The 20,559-nt window shown below is 34.3% G+C and overlaps 1 protein-coding gene across 3 annotated transcripts in view; it reads right to left on the bottom strand.

Moving 5' to 3' along the window:
- The window catches only part of LOC149154948 (AT-hook motif nuclear-localized protein 10-like), a 114,781-nt gene extending 111,668 nt beyond the window's left edge, over positions 1-3,113 (bottom strand). Inside the window, exons 1-2 of one of the 3 annotated variants that reach the window (XM_089441582.1) lie at positions 1,593-3,113; positions 785-852 (exon numbers count right to left, since the gene is read on the bottom strand). In XM_089441582.1, coding sequence (XP_089297708.1) covers positions 785-852; positions 1,593-2,016 — 492 coding nt within the window. In that variant the 5' untranslated portion in view covers positions 2,017-3,113. The remainder of the gene's footprint in view (positions 1-784; positions 853-1,592) is intronic. The other 2 variants (XM_089441584.1, XM_089441583.1) reach the window with 2 other exon arrangements.
- Positions 3,114-20,559: the final 17,446 nt, after the last annotated feature.

The raw sequence follows: 20,559 nt of genomic DNA, 5'->3' as shown, positions 1-20,559 counted from the left end.
ATTCTACTTACTAAATCTGCTATATAAATTATGATGAGATATCAAATACAATTTCTTGTTGAAATGACTTAAGAAATTATTGTTTAACTTTTTTTATGTGAGAAAAACAAATCTACTTTATATTTCAAGCTTTTAGTTTTGCGAAAACAAAGATCAGTTATAGAAATTACGTGACAAAGTAACATATCTAGTACAGATAATTCTAGTCAATACCACCCAACAAAACTTCAACAAAATCTCCTTAGAGGACCATTAGGGCCGTGTCCCAAGAGTGCCTAACAAGAAAACACATATAGCTTTATCACTTCCTCCAAGGTGTATTTACCTTGGATTCTAAGAGAGGTGACTTCTTTTTCACTTCTTCGATAGACATTATTTTAATAACTACTTGTCATTTTGCAGTAAAGCAACACACAACAAAATCTCCATGTTGTTTAGTGCATTTTAGCACATTACTTAGTAGGCATACTTGGCATTAAAGATATATTAACTCCCAACAATAAAATAATACAACAGAAAAGTCCTTTATGTAGCTTCTAAAGCAGACATGGTAAATATCAAAATAACCTACATGTGCAAAGGAATATTTTATAATTGCTTTGGCTTTTGTATATTCCAAGCTTGATATTCTTCAAAACACCACTGGAATATATAGGTCCTAGCATGTTTCAGATCTATAAAGCTTAGGATTTATAAGGCAGATTAATTTCAAACATAGGTAAAATCCAAAAAGTAGCAATGCTAAATACCTAAGAACAATAAACAATGTGAAATAGTCACATACCTCCCCTGATGCTATCGTGATCACATGTGGAGTGAATCCCACTCCCGCTGATCCTGCCAGCCATTCCCCTGATAAGCATACATTTTGCAGAAGCAAATCATAAGGACAAAGCATACGACTACTCCTATGAAATGAGTGGTGACCTGGCTTGACGGAGTATTAATAAGCAACATGAGAGAAGCAAATAGGCCTTGCCTTCATACTACTTGCAGTACATGGTTGTAAAACCAGCCCTTTAGGTTGACTCGCCAACACTTTAGATATTTACTCAGCATATATAGCATGACGGAGTACAAGTAATAGTTCAACTTTTTCCCGGATACATAACACATCACCTTCCAAGTGTCCATGGCATGGAAGTAGATGTGATGTAGCCGACCAAATAAAGGATTATAATCCTCAACTCCCAAGCCTCGGTGGCTTAAGAGTAAAGCCACAGCTCCAATGAAATTTTGAAGTGACAGGAATTACCTTCATCAACGATCACATGATTCTAGGCAAGCCTGCCTTCTCAGGTGTACTGGACAAAGTTTCAGAATTGTATAAACTATAAAGGCTTAAGTATTAACTATATAGCCAGTGTTAAATTACAAACTTCTTATAAACCATAACGCACAGTTGTGTTTTGTGTATTTTTTTCACAGCTTTATTTCTTTCACAGATTTCAGCACCAGGGCCACATTTATGTGTGGAGCACAATAAATCCATTGCACAGATTTAAAAAGTATAAAATGCAAGAATTTATTTTTATGGTAAAACAGTTCACATAAAAATAAAAATAAAGACTGTGAAGAGCTTTGAAATGTACCTAATGCAGCCAACTGCTGCTTTTTCCCTGACCCAGGTGGCCGCCCTCTACCCCGTTTCTGTGATGGTGAAAATGGACCTGGTGTGGAAGAGAGAGGAGCTAAAGCCAGTGCCATGTTCCCATCAGGCCCATACTTCCTGGGCCTGCCTCTCTTCCTTTTCATTGGTTCCAATTTCTGCATACTCATACTCATCCCATGCGACACAATGGCTGTAGATGAATCTGTGTGGAATGGAGAAGAGCTAGAATTGTTTGGATTCGACGCAATCGTAACGCCGGAAGTTGGATGAGGCCGCATTACAGGCGCCATCCCCGTGTGCAGAGCGCCACCCGCGTGACCTCTCTGTGAAACAGGAGTAAATGAATCAAGTCCTGCTGTCATGCCAGAAGACGGAGGCAAGCCCATTGTTTCTCTCCCTTCCATGCATAGATATCCAAGCCCCCGCCGCCGTTCCCAAAACACTCCAACACAACGTGCCTGTGCTTGCTTTTGCAACTTGCCTGATATAGATCACGAGATCAAACCTGCGACTAAGGAGGATTTCCAAAAAGCGCCGACTATAGAACTCAAAACCAACACTTCAGATTCCACCCTCTTTCACCAATATGAACAAAAACCATGGAAAAGAAAATGGCATTTAGCCTTTATCTTTCTAACTGCTGTTTCTTACCAAAAGCAGCATTAAAAATTCCAACGAGAGAGTAAGTATAACCCAAATACCTGACCGCTGCCAAATGCCTAATCACTTACTCACATAAACCCCACTTCAACCTCAAGAAAACGCTCATTACAGCAGCTCATTCCAAAAACAGCCCTACTTCTCAAAGGAAGCAAAGAGATGCCACAAACACACACTCGAGTTGCTCCCCTTCTGCGCTCTACTACAAAAACACACAGGTGGGGGCTTAACTAGGCTTTGTCCAGATGCAGCTCACAGGGTCAAAACGCAGTGTGTATAGGGTAAAAAGATTTTCATGGAAAGAAAAAAACAGAGCCCAGGTTCACTTGGGGGTGGACTGCAAAACCAGAAAACACAAAATGCCCTTACCCTCAACTGAAACCAGACCCAGGGACCCTCATACTGCGCAGCGTCAAAAAACGGTATTACAGGAACTGATTTTTCTACACTGTCTAGGGCTACCCACTACGCTCACATGAAAACGGGTAAGCTGGAAGTTCTTGAATGGAGAGAAAAATGAAAGCAGAACTCACTTCAGAGCGTGCACTCACCAGCAGGATGTGAGGGTACCAAGCTCTGAAAGTGCACCACTGTAGCTCCTTTCCCTGACAATAAGCCCCTAAATGCAAGCACCACCTGACCACAACCTACAGGACAAGGGCAAACATAGCTGTGTCAACTTCTTCGAAGTTCCCTCCAGTCATCAGAAACTGCTCTGAAAATACATGGAAATAAAATGTTTTAGGATTAAATAAATACATAATTTCTAACGCCTCCACAATATTTTTTTCTGATTTCCCCCTGCTTTTTCCTTTTTCTCTCGTTTATTTTTGTTTTTTCCAAAGCAGAAATGATATTTTGTTTTTGTTGCCTTTTTCTTTTTGACTTTTTTTTTAGGTTTTTGAATAGTAGAACACTGTAGAGCCCTCTTCCCTCCCCACCACCCTGCAACTTTTATTCCATCTGAATTTGATAGGCGAACGGAGCTCACGCCGCTGTTATGGTTAATCGGCAATTTTGATTTGTTATTTTTATTAAACATTTATATTTATTAAATTTATAATAAAATTTTAATATATTATTTATATATAATTATATTTATAGGTTTTATTAATAAAATGGTTAAAACAATATTTTAAATACTAAAAAAACATAGTAATGGTGGAAAAACCTTAAAACCTCTTTTAGATGGATTTGGATAAGGCTAATTTGAATTCTTTAATAAGATAATTATTATCATTTATAGTGTACTTTGTCTATTATTACTGATTTTTAATATTATTACTTTTATCATTGGCATTATATATTTTCTACTTTTGTTAATTTTTCATCAGTAATGGTACACTTTAATGCTTTTTGATGGAAAGTATTTATGACACTGATAAGTTAAAGATAATTTACAAATAAGGGCACAATTATTTCGAAAATATATTCATATCAAACTGGTTTTTCATTTTAAAATTTAATAGCTTTCAGTGAAAAGCATTTATGATATTTATAAGTCAAAGATAATTTACACAAGAATATAATTATCAACCAAAAAAAATGCTTCAAAGTGGGAAAGGATGATATTATGTAAATTTGACAACTTATATCATAAAGACAATTTATAGATTGACAAAGTGTTGTGTAAATAATTCATTATAAACTGGCTATATCTCACAATTATTATGCATTTTAGGAAAGTTGTAGTCTAACAAGATTGATTTTTTGCCCTGAAAATCATGGAAATTGCAGCAATATTTTGAGAAAATGTGAAGGGATATTTGTAAATCCAAGTTATAGTTGTCAAACTTCAAGATTTTGGGTGGCTTTGAGGTTTTTGAAGGTGTTGAATCCATTTCCACTATCAAAAACATGATTCAAACACTCCTACAGTAAGATTTGTTGAAATTTTTTTGCCCACAGCCACTTTTGGCCGTTAGGCAATTCCTCCGTCTCGATAAACTAAGCCTTTAGGAAATTGATGGATAAAAAAAGTGGAGATCATGTTGATTTACTACAGTTGGTCCATACACTGTTATGTCATTACAATAGGTGTCCATTTTACTATACATAGAATAGTAATTGATCAATAATCTCTGCCAATGTAATTCAAATGGCCAATCTGGGAGAATGCAACAAATTAAACATATAATTATGTTGAAAAGCTTATTACATCGTGTTTTTCTGAAAGAGAAAATTGAAACAATACTTATAGTTATATTTCCACTAAGATGTTGCATCGAAAATTGAAACAATACTTATAGTTATATTTCCACTAAGATGTTGCATCGAAAATTGAAACAATACTTATAGTTATATTTCCACTAAGATGTTGCATCATTAATTACACATTGCTTCATCCATACTTATTGCTGAGATTTTGAACTTGAACCTCAACATTAATATAAGTTATTACCTCATAACTAATTGGTTCTTGATGGATTTTGTTAAATTTTTGTAACTAAGATAACATGGAACAATTGTTGTCCTCCTTCCTCAAATTGTTATCCTCTCCTTGCCCAAATTCAATTCTTGCAAGCAACATATTGAATTGTTAGTGAATATATTTTTATAATGTCTTTGAACCCCATGTTACAATACCTCTAGCTTTTGAGAAATTTTATTTACCCTAAAAACTATTTTTAAAATAAAAAATAAAAAATATCCAAAAAAATTCCCCAAAAATATATATTTTATAATATATAATAAACCAATAAAACAAAATAAAATTATTATATATATTACTTTAATAATTAAATAAAATAATTCAATCAAATACCAAAAAAATACAAATTTTTAAACTCATAAAATAAATAACTAAATAAGAATCCCTTAGTTAAGGATTAACTAAACAGACAAGGAGAGTTTGAGTTCACTAAACACAAGTGAACAAACAAAACATTATAGTTCACACATAAAACGTTGGTATAAGCGAAGAGGCATATGTAAGCCTGACAAAGCGAAGTCATCGCTTAACCCTGTGCTGGTCGGCCAAAATTCAAATGCCAAATTTAAATGGTGCTCTTCTCTTTTTCCCTCTTTTTTGTTGAGATGATGAGGGGCCCACTTCCTTATCATAGAGACCCCACCATAAGGCTTATGATAAGGACAACCCTATCACATGACAGAAAATACCTTCACTTGAACATACACATGGTTAGTATGAGATGGTGGGCCTACCACTGGAGTGTGTTGATGACGTGGATGATTGTGACTTCAACTCTTCCATGTGCATGGCCCACTTTCCACTCAACAATAGATGACTTCTCCTCCTCTCCCTCTTGTTGTGTGTGCATTGTCTTTACCTTCTATCTTCACGTTGGGAGCTCATCATGCTTTGTTATCACTGGTATATGGAGAGATATTATTTTGCCCACACAATCATTAGGTTTGGATTTGAAATCACACCAACTTGGAGTTCATGTTCAAGTAAATCTATAGCCTAATCATTTTCATTCTTTTTTTTAATTGGTGGTTGAAGGAATGCATCAAGTAAGTTCAAAGTAAGTAACAGGTGTGTAAACCCTCTTCAATATATCTCAACTTCATGTGGTCCAACTCTTCTTGATACTATTTATTTATTTTTTAAATGATATTTTTATTTTTTCATTAAGGTTTTGTTGTATTGGTGAAGTAGAAATGTATTGAGATGAATTAAATTTTACAGTAGTTAAATAAAAGTAGTGTTATTTTTTTAATTAAGATTTAAATTTTTAGAGTTGAAAATAAAAAATAAAAAAAATTAATGAATTATTATATATTTTAATTTTTTAATTAGATTATTAGTAAAAGTAAGATATTTCATGTTATTAAAGTTATGTGTAAATTTTGGATAATTTTGGTAAAATATAAATCTTACTTGAAAAAGATAAAAGATTCTACTTAGTAAGGTAAGGTAACTTTATTCATTGTAATACTTTATAAGATTGGGAAAAAAAGATACTTGTCACATCCTATAATCTTGATAAGAGAAATGTTGAGTGTGGATATAAAACATGCTTATCATATTATGATAAGAGAAGTGTTGTGTGTATCTAACTAAATCTTTTGAAAAAGGTATTACTTGGTCGGTTTGATTCATTTTAAGCATAATATCTCAGAAAGTTGTTAGAAATATTCCCATCAAATTATGCAAATTTATCTATATCAATAATTAATATCATTTTCCATTTAAGAAAAAAAACAAATATAACAACATTTCACTTCACTTTAAATACTTGAAAACATCCAATCACACTGAATTATCCATATATATTTTTTCACCGATAATTAATATGAAAACATCTAATCATACTGAATTATCAATATATATTTTTTCACCGATAATTAATATTTTCTTTTATTCAGATAATATTGTCTTTTATTTAAAATCTTAGAAAAACACAATAAAATCTTAAAAACACTTCCCTTTGACTTCCAAAAACCAGGAAACAACAACCACTTTGAAAAAATTTAACCAACCAGTCAAGTCAAAATCCTGTAACAAACTTTAACCAAATATGGTTGAACATCCAAATAGATGTGCATAGCATAGAGTTCATGTTGGTTAAAACATCCAAATAGAGGTACATAGCATAAAGTTCATGTTGCTTAAAAAGTGAACGTAACTCTTGCATGTGGGATAATAGAGGTCGACTAACAAACAATACATTGACTTTTTGAACTGTGGATGTACTTGTTCGTGCTTACTTTTATCATGCAGGGATGGATTAGTCCTTACTAATTAGTAATGGAAATTATTAAACATAAATAATGATTTCTCATTATTTAAGTATTTGTAATAATTTATAAACCGTTTAGAGAAAGTGAGTTTAGTTAAAGTTGAAAGTTATTATTATTTTTATTGAAATTTGAATACTTTAAAAGTGATATGATTACTTTGGTAAGGTTGCATCTTTTTACTAAAAAAGAAAATGTTAATTAACCAAATTTGTTATTGTTTAAGTAAGTTTAGTTAATTATACATTTTTCAAAAAATATATAAAAATATTTTTCCAACGATGATGAATGTTTTGTTTTTAATGGAAAGAAAATTATTTAAATTTTCATGTTATATATATAAATCATATAATAACTAATATTTATTAAATTTGGTAATTCTTACATTTAAGAATCTTTTAAATATTTTATATAATGAATAGATATTCATGTTTAAATGTTGTGGTTGTATTATATAATATGGAGTTAAAAAAATGAAGGATATAGATATATTTGTGGGAAAATCTTCCTACGCAATTAAGGTTAGAGGATTTCCAAACACCAATTTCTTTATTTTCTCCAAAGCGTTCTTTAAAATTTCATTTAGTTAAGTATAAACAAATAAATTGACAGCGTGAACACATGAGCAATGCATATCTAAAAGAGATTATGGTGTTGATTTTTTATCATGTTGATCATCCTCTAGTGGGTGACTCGTGTCTTTTCTTCGTGATGATTGTTGTCCATTCTTCTCACTAGTAAATTGGCATGATAAGATCTTGTTAATCTATATCCTCCCATTCTTGCTCTTCATTCTTCTCCTTCTTTATGTGGGGTTCTATGATCTCTATGATTGCTCCATTTTCCTCCACTTAGTCTTCTCAACTTACTTGAATGTCGAGGTGATCAAGCCAGCCAAATGTTATATCTCAAAGCTTCAATATACGCTTTGCGTTTCAATACCTTGAGGAGATCCTTAATAATAAAGTGACGGGGCTCCATTGCTCCTTTCCACCAAGTGGATTTCCACTAAGATTTTTTTAGTCACCTTACTTTTGTGGCCTTGGGATGATACATTGCAATGTGTCATGTTTCAAAGCAAATTTGACAACGAAAGGAAACTGATGCATAGTCTAATGGTTGAGTCCAAATGTAGTGCTTTCTGACAAGTTTGATTTTTACTGAGAAACCTTCATTTAATACATGAGTGCAACGATAAGAGTCCATTTTTTAAATAGTAATAGTATAATTTATATTAGCAAAATGTTCTTAAGCACTTGAGAAGCACATCAACTTTTCCCTAATACAGAGAGAGGCAAAATTTTGAAAGTTAATATGAGATGACCCTTAAAATCTCTACTTTGTCCATTCACAGTGCAACAACTATGTCTGTATGGATACACCTTTAAGAAAACTACCTAGGATATAACTACAATTAGAAGGCATAAGCTAGCAAAAAAACATTTGAAATTAGCCCCCATTCATCCATGATTATGAAGTTGTTTTCTAGGTTAAAGGATTGAGGTCAAGGCACTCAAGTTGGTTTGGCTTGACAGAGTTGATAAATGAAGCTTACTCCCCCACATCTTGTAATTCTCCCTATTTCGATTCCATAATAGCCTATAGCTAAGAATGTTGATGTTGGAGGTCGAGTTTGAGGTCATGTAGATGTTGGTGGTGCAAAGGAAGGATGTCTATTAGAGTGCCTATTAGAACAATGAGCCTACCAGCCTTCCTATTAACCATGGCAATTTCTAGTTCAAGTTCTTCTTTGGTTTTCTGTCTCTATTATACCACAATGCTTATTTCCTTTACTATCCATTTCTCGTAATAAACTTGTCTATCTTACCCATGTACCCCCTTTGAGAATTCCTCTACTCTCTCTAAAATACTCCTTTGTAGTCTTACTCTCCACGAATTGCACGTTGAGGATAGACACTGTGTGAAATTTCCCAATCACTCTCATCTCCTTGTAGTCTAGGTTGCTCATGTTGTAGGCTACCCATTTAATGAGCCATAATTTCCATGTCATTCACAATATTATCACATGTCGATTCATAATGCTCACATGGAAAATTTGCATTGTGAGGATGGCTTGAAATTTCCTCTCATCCTACTCCATGTGCTTGCTACATACTGCTATATTCATGTGTCCTTCCATGACAGTTATGAGTTTGCAGGTTTCGTGAAAGATAAAGGTCATAAATGCTTGGTCATTCCTCGATCGACGGTTTAATAATTCAACCCCCTGCTTATTCGATTTGACGCCATATTCATTGCATGAACTTCCTTGTGATGTCTTCCCCCTTTTCTCAATTGCTTGTGGATTCGTTATGCTATTGGGACCTCCCTTCAAATTCCATTGATTGTCACAGTTCTATGAGCTAATCGAATTTCTTAATTGACTAATTTGTCTAATGCATTGTTGAGTTCTTTGAGAACATGTTTAACTTGAAAATTTGATAATGAGGTTAAGAGGTTTGTGATTATTTTATACAAATGAGAAAGTTTCCCACCATAAGGATCAGTTCCAAGAGTAAGATGTTTGATTGTGTTGTTTGAATCACCTATTATGATAATGGATTTGATCAATAATGGCATAGCTAGAAGTATTGTGTGAAGGAGAGCATACATCTTCGCTTGATTATTAGATGCTTCGCCCAAATTCCACAAATACTTGTATTCAATTTGTCCCTCTGGCCTATAGAGAACACGCCATGCTCTTACCACACCTATGTAGAGTTGAAATTTCCTCCAAAACTAAGTTTCCAAATCTTGGATCTAATCTTTGTCTTTAGGAAGGCCAAATTGCACTATGAAGAAACCTTTGGTGCATGAATAGATATAGACTTTTTCATTTATTTATAATTTATGGGTGTAAAAGATTCATTGATGAAGGTATATTGGTATGGTCCAAGGTCCATTGAACTTGTATACAAATTCCTTTTCTTTATGAATCCATATTATTCTATTGCATCTTCTACTAGGGTTGTCAATGGGGTGGATGCTTCATTTACCGTGCAGATTCTAGGGTGTTGAGGGATTCCTCTCTCAAGTTATCTTAGATTGTTTCACCCTCGAAGTATAGCTTAGGGGCCACTTTGTCTAAGGAGGCAAGAGATGCCATAACCCCTTAAAGAGAGAAGGTCTCACAAACCTTAGGGAGAGGAGGGTGATGGAGGCATTGTGATCCCTACTAGGGGAAGGATTTGCAAGATCAACTTAGGAGCTTTTCAGGAGGACAAAGGATCCTTATAGGCTACAGAGGTCATTTTCAAACCTACATTGTTGTCCATAATTAAGAGAGAATTGATGCAAAGGGACATCAAAGTGTCTACATCATTTAGGGGGTCAACTTTAGACAAAGGTCACCATGCTCGAAGAGGCAAAAAAAACCCTATCACAACCTTATGCAATTTCCTTAATACTACAATATCTCCATGATGTAATCAATTTTAGAATTAATAAAAACGGTTGATTATATAGATATACTTATTCTTATGTCTCAACATTTAAGGATTTCTTCAACAATGCTAACAAATCAAATTTATATCTTTAATTTAGGAACTTCATTGTTTCATAAGCAGTAAAGCCTTGTGCTCTTACAAAGACTTAATTACTTGGATTTTAATTAAGTTATGTTGTAATTTCTTACTAATACACATTATCATAAATTTTGATAAGTAAAAATTATAAATTGATCTTAAAAAATCAAAACACAAAGAGAGTTATTTTTAAACTAATTTAAATTAGTATTGTAATCTTCTAAATTATTTTTCTTGAGAAAAAATGATAATGACTAATGCGTGAACAACCATTGTCAACTTTCACATAAATGATAAATTTTAAGTTAAAATGTTGTAGTAATACAATGATTGTTAAATTAAAATATTGTGGTAATAGAATGAAGTTTAAAAACTTGCATGTATGTATATATGTTTTAATTTTTCTTATGGACTTGGAGTATGCCCTGAAACTGCTTCTGCTTGGTTAAGAGCTCGTTTTCCTTGGACGTAAGGAAACATGTTAACAACCTAAGACCTAGAGGCATTTGGCAATAGTGAAAACCTGCCCTCTTACAGATCACCAACGGGTTATTCCAAGTGGCGTGGTTTTCCTTGCATAATGGTGATGAGTCAACCTAGATTCGCGGATAGCAACCTGAGATGGTTGTCCTCACTGCCAGTTTGACAATTGAGTTATGATAGGTTTTCCCATCATGTAAAGTATATATATATATATATATATCATAAGATTTTCATTCATGTTTCCTCTTATCATTTCTATAATTGGAATCTTCATACAACAAGTTTAATGGGATGGAATCTACCTCTTAAGTCATAACAATATCAATGTTTTTGTCACACTCCATTGAATATGAAATAGTAATATTTCCAAGTTATAGGTATGGTTCATGTTGCATGCTTGGTTATGCTTAATGATGATCCATCCTTGGGCTTCTTGGTCTTCCCTTGTAGTTTGTGGAGAATTTACCTTTGAATATGGGATTGCTACATAATCATAGTTAAAACGAAATTTATAACAAAAAGAAATATATTGACAGTCTAAATAAATGTTGATGGGACATACTTAAAGTTTCAATGCAATACTAAACATTGTGACTCATGAATATAAACAAATACTTTATACATTAAATCTCACAACATTATTTTTTTTTAAATAATATTTTTCCCATCACTATTTATGTCATTTAGCATCATGTGCACATAATTATAGCCACGGATAATGTATTTTAATTGTCATCAAAATGACCATTCTCAATTTCTAGATAAAAGAAACCTTAGAAATTGATACAATAACAAGTGAAAGAAGCCATGCAGTGTCTAGTAAAAAAACAATAAATTTAGATATAAACTTTTACACCCTCACAGTAAACAAAACATAATTACAATATATCATGATGGAATGGAAAGAAATGCAATGCTCACTTTTACACTCTCAAAACAATCCATTCATGTTGGGCTCTTACATTGTCATATTTTTCAACCACTCATTTGACCTTTTATCACTCGTGTATTAATTCCATAAGTGCATAATTTACCATTTTAGTATGCATTTTCACCCCTTGAACCCAAGGCTCTTTGACATGCATTTCAAGGTAAAAGTTGTTACTTTCACTAATTCCTAAGCCTCTAGTAGATTAATTGAATTTTAAGTTGTTTTTGCTAATGATGAATTGTTTAGTCGAGTTCTTATACTAGTAGTTTAATTTTGGTCCCCAATCGTGGTCAGCACCTTTACGACCTTCTTGAAGAAAGTTTGCCACATGCATTTTGAAGTGTGAAGTATTAAAATAATTGATTGTTATTTATATGGCACTTAGGTTGCACGTGTGAAGCTCCAACTTCAAAAGAACATTACAGGTCAAAGTTTTTATACAAACAACTTTGGGAACAATTCTCGAGGTTTTGAAGGTGAATATGAAAATTACAAAACATGGGTTTTGTTCCTAGTATGGAAAATTGGATATGTGGTAGACAATTTTCCAAAATTCAATACGATTTGAAAGATACACTTGGTTCTTTAACACTAATATGCCCAAAATGCACAAATTTGCCCATATTTCCAAACAATGCCCAGGTTTGAGGAAAATGTCAAATCAATCATCTAAACAGAAAGAGGAACGAATCTCATATATTTCCAGAGTATATAAATTATTTGTTGAGAGGTATTTGTATTTTGGGGAGAAAATAACCCAATCTTACCTTGGGATTTATCATTTTGCTATATTCAATGCATTCTACATTTAGAAAAATCTAAGATTATGGATTGACTTTGATCCATCCCATTGCTCTTCTTGTACAAATATTTGGATCTATCACAAATTCAAGGATGTTAGTCATTCATTTCGTAATAGGCTTGGAATAGGTAACTAATAGGAAGCACATTTTGGCAGCAAGCTCAAGCGTTGCCTCTTTGTAAAGAAGAGTTGATTCTTCATCAACGAAAGTTGCTTGATTCATAAGTTCTGGTGCACCATCTAAGCCTAATCTGATTGGTATTGGTAGCATTACTTGAGTTGAGAAGGACCCCTCAATATTGGGCGATGTGTTGCATCTTTATTTCGCTAGTTTAACTTAGGTTAATTAGAATACTTTTCATGTCTTGACATTGCTTCGTGATTTAATGTCTTTCTTTTATTTTTAGCATTTGATCTGAAGAAACTAATCTCCAAACCTAGAATCCTTTGCCTTTTAGATTCAACTTGTTATTGAATGCATGAACACTACTTCCTAGAGTGAAAGATTGCATTTTGTGGTTGTGTCATGGGGATTAAGACAAGGACTAGCCAGACGTATTTTAGTTTCATTGTGTGTGTTTATCAATTGATAGTTTTCTTTCATGAAAATGCTATTTTATAGTTAATTTCTAGTGGAAGTTCTCGAAATTAGATTAGGTAGACTAAATCTTTAACCCCGCATATATTTAGGTTACATCTCCAAGTTCACGAATCTTTGTTTGACAATTAAATGCTAGAATTATAAAACTTATATTTTGCCCAATTTTTTTTGGCATCAATGTTTAGTAGGTGCTAAAAAGGGATTGAAGCAATTGGTAGTTTAGTTTTTTCTCTTATGTTCACCAACACCTATGACTTGGGGGAGGAGAAACAGTAAGATGCAAAGACGCGCTCGTTTTAGGATATTTGAAAAGGGTTCTAACCTACCTCATCCACTTTAGTGGGTTTCTCCAAAGCTTTGTTACGTGAATGTGTTTTTATGCAAATGTGTTTTCTTTTTAGTTTGATTCATGGAAAGGAAGAAGCTAACTCATGATGAATCAATAACTAGCGACAACAAAAGTACATGAAAAATATTGCTTTAAAGTTGTTTTCCTTTAACATATTTCATTCATTCTTTAAGAAGTTTTTATTTGGGTGTTGTAAGAACCCCCTCCCCTCCCATGTACTAATCCATGTGCTTGACAAGTTTTGACGACCAGTAAGAAGAATGCAGGATTGATCAAGATTTTGAAGAATGTTACTCCAAGAACTCTCTTAGACTCTATAAGTAATTGGAAAATCTCCACTTTTCAGGAAGAGTTGGTCTTGGTAACAGTCAAAATTATATTTGTCTCTTCAGAAGTGATAAAAGATCAAGAGTTATTGACCCGCAAGCAGATCTAGAAGCCTTCACCAATCATTTTCACCAATCTTTCGAGGAGAGTAATGAATTGTGGATCGAATTTGATGAGGAGTAGCCATTAGAACCTAATATTGAGGAGTTCCTACCATGCCTAGATACACCATGTACTCAAGAGAGCAATCATCCAATGGAAAAAAATATGTATGGTGTGACAAATGAGGATGTGTAGAGTAGACTAGATGAGAAAGAGAGCCAAGAGAATTATGCCAGCATCAAACATTGGTTATAGACGACCATCAAGCCAAAGTCTCACTCCCTTGTTCAACAACTCTTTTCATTGTATCATTCGAAGCAAATGGTCTCTCATGATCTAGTATACATTAAAACCTACCTCTCAAATCCAAGCATGAGCACATTTGTTATCTTGTTACACACACGACTTCACTGGAAGTACTCTTATACTTGAAGAAGAGTGTTCTCTCTCAAAGTAAGATATGATAGTACAATAAATAAATGAATAAAATAGTAAAGATAAAAATAAGTCTAGTTGTGAAAACCAAGCAAGTGGTGCAACTACACATGGATCTTGCTTGAAAAGCAAGCCTCATGGCAGGCAAGATTCAAAATAAATTATTTAAGTTCATATTGATTCAAATGGTTCTTCAAATCTTCTTGGTTTTATCCTCGAGTTAGCTAATGTGGGATTCCTTAAGGCCCACCTTCCAATAGGTCTTGTCCCATCGAATTAAACGCCTTATATGGGACCAAGATGAAAGATCTTATTTTTTAGTGTCTTTGAGTTTGCATACATCAATGGCAGACTTCCTTGTTAACGTCAAGAAAATACCTCAATGTCTCTTGATTTCCAAATTCCATAGGTGACTCGACTTTAGCACATCTATTTGTACCTCTCAGAATGCACTCTTGCACCTTGACACACATTGGCACCAATGGTGAGTTGTCTTGCACTGGTTAATGACATCCGTCAATGGTCGGTAATCCAATGATTTCTTTCTATGTTGAACTTCAGAAAAATTATTCACATCGAAATAATTGTGCTATATATGGGTTTATGGTTTGTGATTATAACATTAGTTGCAACAACATGCCAAAAAAGGGGGGGATCCAATCTCCAACATAAGCTTACAATTCTCTAGTTTCAGTTTGGTTTCAACATTTTAAACAACTTAAGATTCATTCCCTTTAGTTCATTACAACAAATCAACATCAATAGTCACGCCATTAGCTCCAACCTTATTCAATCACAACCTAGATTTCAAAAATTTATGCCCTTGAACAATCTAAGTTTGATCCTCTTAGCCTTAACATGCTCAGGTCCGATGATCATATCAATTCTAGCATCTAAACATCTTTTAGGGAAATCACTTTTAGTTCTTTTAATTTGCTAGGGATAAAGGAATATTATATGCAGATTCTCGTGTGCTTGTCGTTTTATCCCTCTCTTTACTTGATTTCATCCACCATTTCTATAATGTGCCTATCATTTTAACCATTTCTGACCCATCTTATAACCATAACTTGAGCAACAACCATTTCAATACAATAATAATAATAATATTTTTTTTGGTGGATGGATTCTACACCATGTGGAGATGGATAAGATCAATCTTAGAAGTAGGGAACTTGAGGAGTAGATGAAATAGCTACAATTGGAAGCTTGCATATTGTCGAGCAAAGCTAAGCATCGGGAAGCCATAGTGAAATCTTGGTCATTGTATGTATCGTTGCAAAGTCTTGTGAGTAAGCATTTGAAGATCTATTATCAATCCATTGATCCATTTTATATCTAAAACCTCGACTCCATATTTAATGGCATAGATGCAAATCAATTTATCTAATGGCATAGATGCAAATCAATTTATCTATGTTGTTAAAACATTATTGAAAGAGGAACATTGAGGATTGAATTCTGAATTGAAAACTGCATTGATGTGTAAAAGGGGTGTAGTCATATCCTGTAAGTGTTGGATCATGAAAATCACCCACTTGGAGATATGTTGCAGGTAAAGAGTTGTTTCACTATTTATTTATGCATATTTAAAGTTCTAGATGGTGCCAACAGATTTGATCCCTTTTTGGATTTGAATTATGTTATGAAATCAAACTGAGATCTATGGAATGAGTCTCTAGTGCAAAATTTTTGTTTCTAAGCAATTATTTGGTTCTTTGTGAAATATGGAATTTGTTTATTTGTATTGAAATCATGAACTCATTGTTGATACCTAATCATTGGGATTGGGTGAATAAGAGTAAAATAGTGTAAATAAAAAATTAGGAGAGCTGGAATATGAAGAGACACTGGGAGATGAAGCCCAAGAGTCTCTCCCTCCATGTATATATCTATGATCAGCCTTAATCCAAAATCACAATTCAATTTGAGGATTTACCTCCTAGCCTGTCATGGTATCAGAGCCAGCTCCATTTTTGGCTTCCCTCTCTACCCTTGTAACTCCCTCCTGGCTATGTTCTGCCCATTTTTCAGAAGTAACACCTCTGTCATCGCTTCATTCTTTAAGTTAAACACTAATCTACATTGAAACCTGTGTTGTTGGAGGTTGTTGGAGGATCGAATCTATTATGCCTGGAAATGTTGTGGTGCGATGAGCCTCCTCCATGCTCCGCCAATGGTGTACTGATTTTTGGTATGTCAATTTTTATGACTGTGGTGTTCAAACTGCAATGTCGACTAAGTTATTGATGGTGGTATTACATTGAGTTTTGTGTTATACGTTGAACGTTGTGTTATTAACACTGTGTTATATGTTGAACGATGTGGCATCGTGTTACTATTGTTGTGTTATTAACGTTGTGTTACTTGTAGTTGGTTAACACTACTCCAACGCCCAGCCCATACCATGCCTCTCCACACCGTATACCACGCTACTCTCCCCACTGCGCAGCAGAACCATTGGTTTCCTCCTCCCACAGTCATACCTCCACTGTAATACCACTCTCCACTGGTCCATACATTGGTCAATGCCTCCGTACCATACTTGAATCCACTGCGTTTCAATATAATATTGCATTGAATGATACTAGGTATTGTAACTGTCATACTAACGCTCTTCGTGGGCCCGTTAGCAACCCGCCATACCACACATTTAATATAAACTCCTCTATTTTATAACGTATACAACCACGACACTTGCAACTCCACTCCCTCTATTCAATGTATTACGTTGAATGTATTACATTGTGTGTATGTATTATGTTGTGTATTACGTTGGTATTAGCCTATGTTGGCTCAATAGTTATATCACCTCCACGTTGTCCTGTTAATACACCCTGCTCTCATATAACCCTCCCCCCATATAACCCTCCCTCATATACTTCCTCCCTCATATAATACCTCTGCTTTATATATATATCATAATTGTTTTTTTACAAAATTACCATGAGAAGTGCATTTTTGCCAGTAGAAGCACATTTTTTTTACAGTACACAAATTTTAAAATGCATTCATTGATATCTATTGTTGGAGTAGTTCTCTAGGGAAAAGAGAACTATGGTGAATGGTCAAGGAAGATAAAGCACACTCTCATTTTCAATGAGTTCTATAGAGGAGTTTGTGTAGGAGAAGGAGATAATGATCTTGCAAAGCCAACCTCAGATAAGGAGATTTCCATTTGGGAAAACAAGAATATCAAGGCCTATGCCTTGATTGCAGCATTTGTAAATGAAGAGGGGAGTCGCTATATTTCACCATTTTCAAATGCTTTTGAAGCTTTACAAAAGTTGAAGAAAATCTATGACTCACACTCTAAACTTGAATTTGTCCAATTGATGATTAAATTGTTCAATCTTTAATTGAAAAATGATGAGCCTCTTGTTTTAGCATCAGAATTAAGATCTATTATACATGATATCAAAACCACTGGTGTTCAAATAGACATTCCTCTCATAACTTATGTCAAGGCACTATATCCCACTTATTCAAATTATCTCGAGTCATTGCAAGCAAGTGGAAACCTCAAGGAGATTACCTTTGACTCCCTTGAGAAGAAGTTTGCTAAGAGAGAGAATACTTTTGGGAAGAAGACAATTCCTCAGTCTTCTGAAGAAGTTGTGTGTCTTGCACATAAAGAGAAAAGTCATGCACAAGATTCTTCTAGAGGAAGAGGTAGAAGAAGAAGCAATTTTAGAGGCGGGGGGGAAACATTTCCAAGGAGAAAAGCCTGATCTTCATTGCATATGTTGCAATAGAGATGGACATGATGCATCCACATGTAAGTTTCCTTGGGACAGAATTGAGCATGAAAGAAATGAAGCCAAAGGTAAAACCAATGACAAAGGGAAAGCTAAAGCACCTGAATCTGCTCATTATGTTGTGGCACATTGCAATATTGGAGTAATTGAAGACTTATTTAATGCTTCACTTGCTTCTTGGAAAACTGATCGGTTGTTTGATTCAGGGGCAACTTGCCACATGATTTTTAGAGAATATTTTTTTTGAAGAATTTACTGACAATGCCAATGGAGCAGTATACTTTGCTGATAAGTCAAAACTCAAGCCATCATGGGTTGGGACAATCAGGCTCAAACTGCCTAGTCTTCTAGACTTTCTTCTACATGATGTTTTATATCTCCCAGAGCGGAGGAGAAACTTGTTGTCTTTGGTCCACATCTGCTAACAAGGACACTCCATTCATATGTTTGATGGAAAGGTTGAGGTTATAAAAACATTAGATCTCTTACTTGTCATGACGGGGATAGAAGAAGAAAGACTTCTGAAGCTGCAAGGAACCTTTGCTCATGCACAAAATTATGATGAAGGTACATTTCCATCAAGTCTTTTATGGCATGCTAGATTTGGACACTTGAATTATGACAACCTTTGTATGTTGAAGAAAAGTGGTGTTACTGGTTTGCCTACAATTCCTAAGAAACCTAAGCAATGTGATGCTTGTATCTAAGGAAATCACAATAAATAGTCTTTTCATGATTCACATTACAGAGCACATAAAAAACTTGAACTTATTCATTCAAACTTATGTGGCCCAATGCTTTTTATTTATGTAAATGGAAATAAATATATGATGACATTTATTGATGACTACACCAGAATGTGTTGGGTTTATTTATTGAAGAACAAATTTGATGTTTTTCAAATGTTCAAAAAATTTCATGCATGGATTGAAAATGATGCACAATCTCATATTGGCACTAATTGCACTCATAATGGAAAATAATACACTTCAAATGAATTTGAAAACTATCTTCACCAGCATGAGATCAAACATCAAACAATTGTGCCTTATAATCCCCAATAGAATGGAGTAGTTGAAAGAATGAATAGGACAATCTTAAATATGGTATGTTCCATGATGTTTTTCAAGAATGTAAAATTGTTGTTTTGGGTTTATGCAATTCTATGTGTTGTGTATGTAAAGATTAGGTGTCCATCTAATTCTATTAGAAACAAGACTCCTTATGAAATGTGGTATGGCCACATTCCTTCGGTAAAGCATATCAGGGTCTTTGGTTCCACCTATTATGCCTTGATACCTAAGGAACAAAGAAAAAAACTTGGTGCAAGGAGTTGTAAGTGTATCTTCTTGGGGTATTCAAATACCTCCAAAGCATATCATCTCTATGATGAAGTTAATAAGAAGTTTGTAGTATCTAGAGATGTGATATTTCTTGAATCTTCCAAGGTTGACAATGTTGTTGAGCAGCAACTTGATCACTTGGATAGATTCGGACATGCCAAGTCTTTTCAAGAATTTGATAATGAGATTCCACATCTTGAAGGGGGGATCCTATACTGGATCAATCTGTGGAATCTTCTTTTGAAGCACTCTCTTCCCCACATGAAGCTCCAGCCACTAATGAATTGGGAGACTCAATCTTGATTCAGTCCAAAATCAGTCAACTGAGCAGCCTGGGTCATCTTAGAAAGGTCCTCCAAAATGGCTAACAAATACACTTGAAAGTGTTCATCCTGATGAGGTTGGAAACACAGGAACAAGAAATTCAACCAAGCAAAATGGAGGTGATGTAGACGATTATGATTCACCTGTTGATATGGATGTTTATTATGATTGTGAACTAAATTTGTATTCAGATTTTGAACCAACTTTCTTCAAAGAAGTCGCTTCTTATGATGAATGGAAAGAACCGATGCAAAAGGAGTATAATTCCTTGATAAAAAATGGCACTTGGAAGCTAGTTGATCCTCCATTCAGAACCAAACCAATAGGCTACAAGTGGGTCTACAAGAAAAAGTATAAATTTGGTGGCTCGCTTGATAAGCACAAAGCCAAGCTTGTGGCAAAAAGTTTTACACAGAAGGAAGGGGTCGACTATGAGGATACTTTTGACCCCACAACAAAATGGGCTACCATCTGTACACTCTTTGCCTTGACAGCATAGAACGGTTGGAAATTCCATCAAATGGATGTAAAAACTGCTTTCTTGAATGGAGATCTAAAAGAGAATGTTTTTATGTCCCAGCCAAGAGGACTTGTTGTGAAGGGT

This window comes from Pinus tabuliformis, chromosome 9 (assembly GCF_031772625.1).
Source record: "Pinus tabuliformis cultivar Carrire ecotype Pingquan chromosome 9, CPIR1, whole genome shotgun sequence".
In the NCBI taxonomy this organism is placed as follows: domain Eukaryota; kingdom Viridiplantae; phylum Streptophyta; class Pinopsida; order Pinales; family Pinaceae; genus Pinus; species Pinus tabuliformis.
This window is presented reverse-complemented; position numbering and strand designations above follow the sequence as displayed.